Raw genomic sequence first — 4,697 nt, forward strand, 5'->3', positions numbered from 1 at the left:
TTCAGAAAAATGTTATATGCGAAGTAAAAAGGACCCGATGGAGTGCTAAAAGTATTCTAGCATCCACCCTTTGATTTACAACCTGGAATTGCCCATACCGGCAAGTTGAACCATGATGTCGTTAATCATTCCAATCAAAGGGACCATGCAAGTTGCACCGCATCCCCCGTCTTGTGACTTGTGATCGGAAGCAACTCACGCAGGAGGAGGGACTTTGGTCCGTTCCCCCGTCTCGACTCTCGACTCTCGACCGAACCCAACCCCGACCCAGCCGGAACCCTCCCCAGTCCCCAGTCCACATTCCCCATTCCCCTCCGAGCTCGCTCGCCATGGCGCCGGTGGATCCGCACTCCTACACCGACGGCGCGCACCCGGTGACCTCCCACGCCGCGCTTGCCTTCTACCTCGACTTCGCCGCCTCCACCATCCACGCCTCCGCGCTCGTCACCCTCTCCGCGCCGCACACCGGGGACCTGCTCCTCGACACGCGCGCCCTCGCCGTCCACTCCGCCGCCACCGCCTCCCCCGACTCCCCCGCCCCCATCCCCTTCTCCCTCGCCGCCGACGACGACCCGGTCCTGGGCACAGCGCTCACGCTCACCCTGCCCCCCGACACCGCCTCCTTCCTCCTCACCTTCTCCACCTCCCCGGCCGCCTCCGCGCTGCAGTGGCTCGCCCCGCCGCAGACCGCCTCGGGCCTCCCCTTCGTCTTCTCCCAGTGCCAGTCCATCCACGCCCGCTCCGTCTTCCCCTGCCACGACACCCCCGCCGCGCGCATCACCTACTCGCTCCTCCTCAACGTCCCCGCGCAGCTCTCCGCCGTCGCCGCCGCGCGCCACGTCGCCCGCCGCGACCCCGTCCCCTCCGACCACAGCGGCGCCTGCGACGACGCGCTATGGTGCGCCCCCGGCCGAATCGTCGAGGAGTTCGAGATGGCGCAGTGCGTGCCGCCTTACCTCTTCGCCTTCGCCGCCGGCGGGATCGGCTCCCGGGACCTCGGCCCCCGGACGCGGGTCTACGCCGAGGGCGGGGACACGCTCCTCGACGACGCCGCCCGGGAGTTCGCCGGGGTCGAGGACATGGTCAAGGTCGGGGAGTCGCTCTTTGGGCCCTATGAGTGGGAGAGATTCGATCTGCTGGTGCTGCCGCCCAGTTTCCCCTACGGCGGCATGGAGAACCCCAGGATGGTGTTCCTCACGCCCACGGTGATCAAAGGGGACGCTGCAGGGGCGCAGGTGGTGGCCCATGAGCTCGCACATAGCTGGACTGGAAACCTCATCACCAACAAAACCAACGAGGACTTCTGGCTAAATGAGGTTATCTTTTTGTCCTCATGTGTGCTTGTTCTTTTATCTTGTGCACGGGTACATCATGAAATGGAATTCGAATTTACTCAAACGCCTGTTATTGTCTAATTGAGGGGGGGGGGGGGGGGGGCAGATTTGTATTGTAGCTACTGATAATTAACTTATCCATCTGTCTTAGGTACATTTTGTACTGTTATGTCTTCGTAAAATACTTGTAACAGTTTAATTTTAGTTGGAATCTCAATCAACTGCGTTACAATTTTATTCAACCAGGACTCATTGTATAGTAGTTTCTCATCTGCTTTGCCCCAAAATTGCGAGTGATATTCACACATTCAACTAGAACTGTCACGGTAATATCTTTTCCGCATACAGGGTTTCACAACATATGCTGAGAGGAGGATTGTCGAGGTGGTTCAAGGTGAGGAGCGGGCGGCCTTAAACAGCGGAATTGGATGGAGAGGGTTGAACAGAATGATGGAGAGGTTTAAGGATAACATGGAGTTTACCAAACTGAAGCCGAAGATGGCTGGGATTGATCCTGATGATGTTTACTCAGAAGTGCCCTATGAGAAAGGCTTCCAGTTCCTTTGGCGCATCGAACGCCAGGTGGGTATAACACAAGATTTGGTTTACACTTATTTGCACCATTCTCTGATGAAATCAGTGAGAATTTGATGACTAACTGTGACTGTGTACTGCGTTATGCCTGTTGATTGTATTAGATTGGCCGACCTGCATTCGATGAATTCCTCAAGAAGTATATTGCCAACTTCAAGTTCCAATCAATAGATACAGAGACATTTCTTGAATTCCTGAAAGCCAATGTACCTGGGATTGAAAATCAAGTTGACCTTCATGAGTGGATCAACGGTACTGGTCTCCCTCCGGATGCCATGGAGCCAGAATCAGCTACCTATAAGAAGATTTGTGTCTTAGCTGCAGAGTTTAAGTCTGGAAAAATTCCAAGTGAAGAGGAGGTGGCAGACTGGAGTGGACAAGAATGGGAGCTTTACTTGGAAAATTTACCCACAGATGTTGAAGCATCACAGGTTTGAATTATTGGCAATACTCTGTTTTGATACTTCATCCAGTTTCGAATACTCTATCTCTTCCTTTATAAAAGTGAAAAACACCATCAGACATGCTTTGTTAATTTGACAATATACAGTAAATGCATCCAAGTCAGTTGTTGAAGCATTTTCTTATGTAAAGAAGAAGTCATAGTATGTTACTTGACCAGTTAGAATAGATTGTTCCTCCTTTGGGACAAGAGATAACCTATTTGTTGTCAAATCATGCAGTCCTGCTGAATGCCAAATAAATAAGATAGTTGTCCATGTGAGAACGGTTGTCCAGATCAAGTCACATGCCTTTTGATTCATCAAGGGAAATCAAATTAGCATCAGATTTTAAATACATTGAAATTAGTGGAAGAAGCATATATTCCTTTGTCTTTTCACTCTGGAATGATATTAGAACCAGATTCTCCTTATTAGTTTTATTTATAATGGGTTGGGTAGACTTGTCAACACAGTTTCTAGCTCGAATATCAGTTATGCTGAGGGTACTTTGGAGAAGTCCCTTACTCATCATATATTTAGTCTATTATGAATGTGATGAAAACTTGGCTTTCTATTAGAATCGTTGGGTGGCAGCATGAAAAACTACATACTCTCTCCGATCCGAATTAAATGACGCGGACTCTATACAATGTCCATTTTACATTGTACAGAGGTTGCGTCAATTAATTGAGACCGGAGGGAGTAATAGTTTCTCAATTTGTTGATACTGAAGCAGTTGTTTCAAGTCACGGAGGGAGTAGCAAAGTTCCACCCTCTTTAGCTAGGAAACTTCATTTATAGATTACACAGTACCCAATGTGTTCACATGATCATGTGTTTAAGCCTATGTTGGGTTCAATACTTATTGAGTCCATAGCCCCCGTTTGAGCATCTAATTAAAAAGTATGGATAGCTATGGACTTAAGCTACAAAGCAAGATGTAGAAAGTACTGAGACTTTCAGGTGTGTTCAGGCTAGGGAATTCGTTACTCTCTTTCAGAGTATTGTTTTATTTATATGTGGTTTTCAGTTACTGCAAACCGAAGTATTCAGTGTTATAGTGTACTATACTGTTATATAGTCATTCTGTGGACAAGAGCTTGGCTTCCAAACAAATATTGATAGAAGTTACATAACTGATAAGTGACTTAAGATTTAACTGATTTTTATCGCCATTTGTCGTTTCTATCCAGGTTACTGCTCTTGATGAACGGTACAAGCTGTCAGAAAGCCGTGACTACGAGGTCAAAGTCGCATTCCTCCAGCTAGCGATCCCCACGGGCTGCAGGTGTTACTTCAATGAGGTGGAGAAATGCTTGAAGCAGGTGGGAAGGATGAAGTACCTGCGCCCGCTCTACAGCTCGCTGGCACGGTGCTCAGGGGAGGAGGAGAAGATGCTGGCCAAGAGGATCTTCTCGGAGGCCCAAGAGTTCTACCACCCGATAGCCCGCGGTGTCGCAGAGAGCATCCTTTTGAAGCATGGCTAGTTGAGTTGAAGCCACATTTTACCGAGCCTGAAGTAGAGAGAACGGTCTGTGATGCCTATTGACTGTTTGCTCGCTCATTTCTTCCGCATAAATTTATCTCTCCTGGAGCTGACCTTGGAAAAAAAACTCTGAACTTCCTTCGGTAATGTCTCATGTGAGACTGCATGTGCATAATTTATTCTGACCCTGTAAGGAACTGGAAACTCTGCCTCTTGATAACATTATCCTGTGGTGATACTGTTATGAGCTCTTAATGGTCATCGTCTTTTAAGTCAAATCCTGTGGTGATAATATTAGTCTAGCAATGTACCTGTGCTTTGCTATGGAATGAGGGGAGGATATTATCAGTAGCGTGTTGAGCACCTGTGGTCTTCTTGCTGCAGTTCAAGCGACTGCCAGCTAGTGCCCCAGTGGGGATTGAGCGTCATGGAGGTGATTGAACACGAGGAGTAGGGGGCGGTCATGGAGGTTATGGCAGCCGGTTATGCAAATGGTTTTTGTGTGCTGGTTTGTAGCACCTCTGTTTTTAAATATAAGATGTTTTGGCAATTCTGTTTTTAATTATATGATGTTTTGGCAATTCTGTTCTTATAGAGTACTCTCTCTGTAAAGAAATATAAGAGTGTCTAGTCATTACTCTAGTGATCTAAACACTCTTATATTTCTTTACAGATGAAGTATTTAGGAACAGAAGGTGTAGCTTATTGCGCTGCTTGCTATGCAATGACATCAATGGTCTAAAAATGTTTGATGCAACACTTTATATGCAATGACAGCAACGAGTTGGAGGCTGAAAGTGTTTTATGCAATGCTGGTTATGTTTGAAATGATGTGCTACA

General features: G+C 47.9%; 1 protein-coding gene across 1 annotated transcript; it reads left to right on the plus strand.

Annotated features, from left to right (window-relative positions):
* Window positions 1-221: 221 nt before the first annotated feature.
* On the plus strand, window positions 222-4,135 carry LOC123105647 (leucine aminopeptidase). The gene is made up of 4 exons (XM_044527750.1): window positions 222-1,316; window positions 1,683-1,916; window positions 2,033-2,359; window positions 3,565-4,135. Exons 1-4 carry the CDS (start codon window positions 330-332, stop codon window positions 3,856-3,858), a joined length of 1,842 nt encoding a protein of 613 aa, XP_044383685.1. The 5' UTR covers window positions 222-329; the 3' UTR covers window positions 3,859-4,135.
* The last annotated feature ends 562 nt before the right edge of the window (window positions 4,136-4,697 follow it).

This window comes from Triticum aestivum, chromosome 5A (genome assembly GCF_018294505.1).
Source record: "Triticum aestivum cultivar Chinese Spring chromosome 5A, IWGSC CS RefSeq v2.1, whole genome shotgun sequence".
Taxonomy (NCBI): domain Eukaryota; kingdom Viridiplantae; phylum Streptophyta; class Magnoliopsida; order Poales; family Poaceae; genus Triticum; species Triticum aestivum.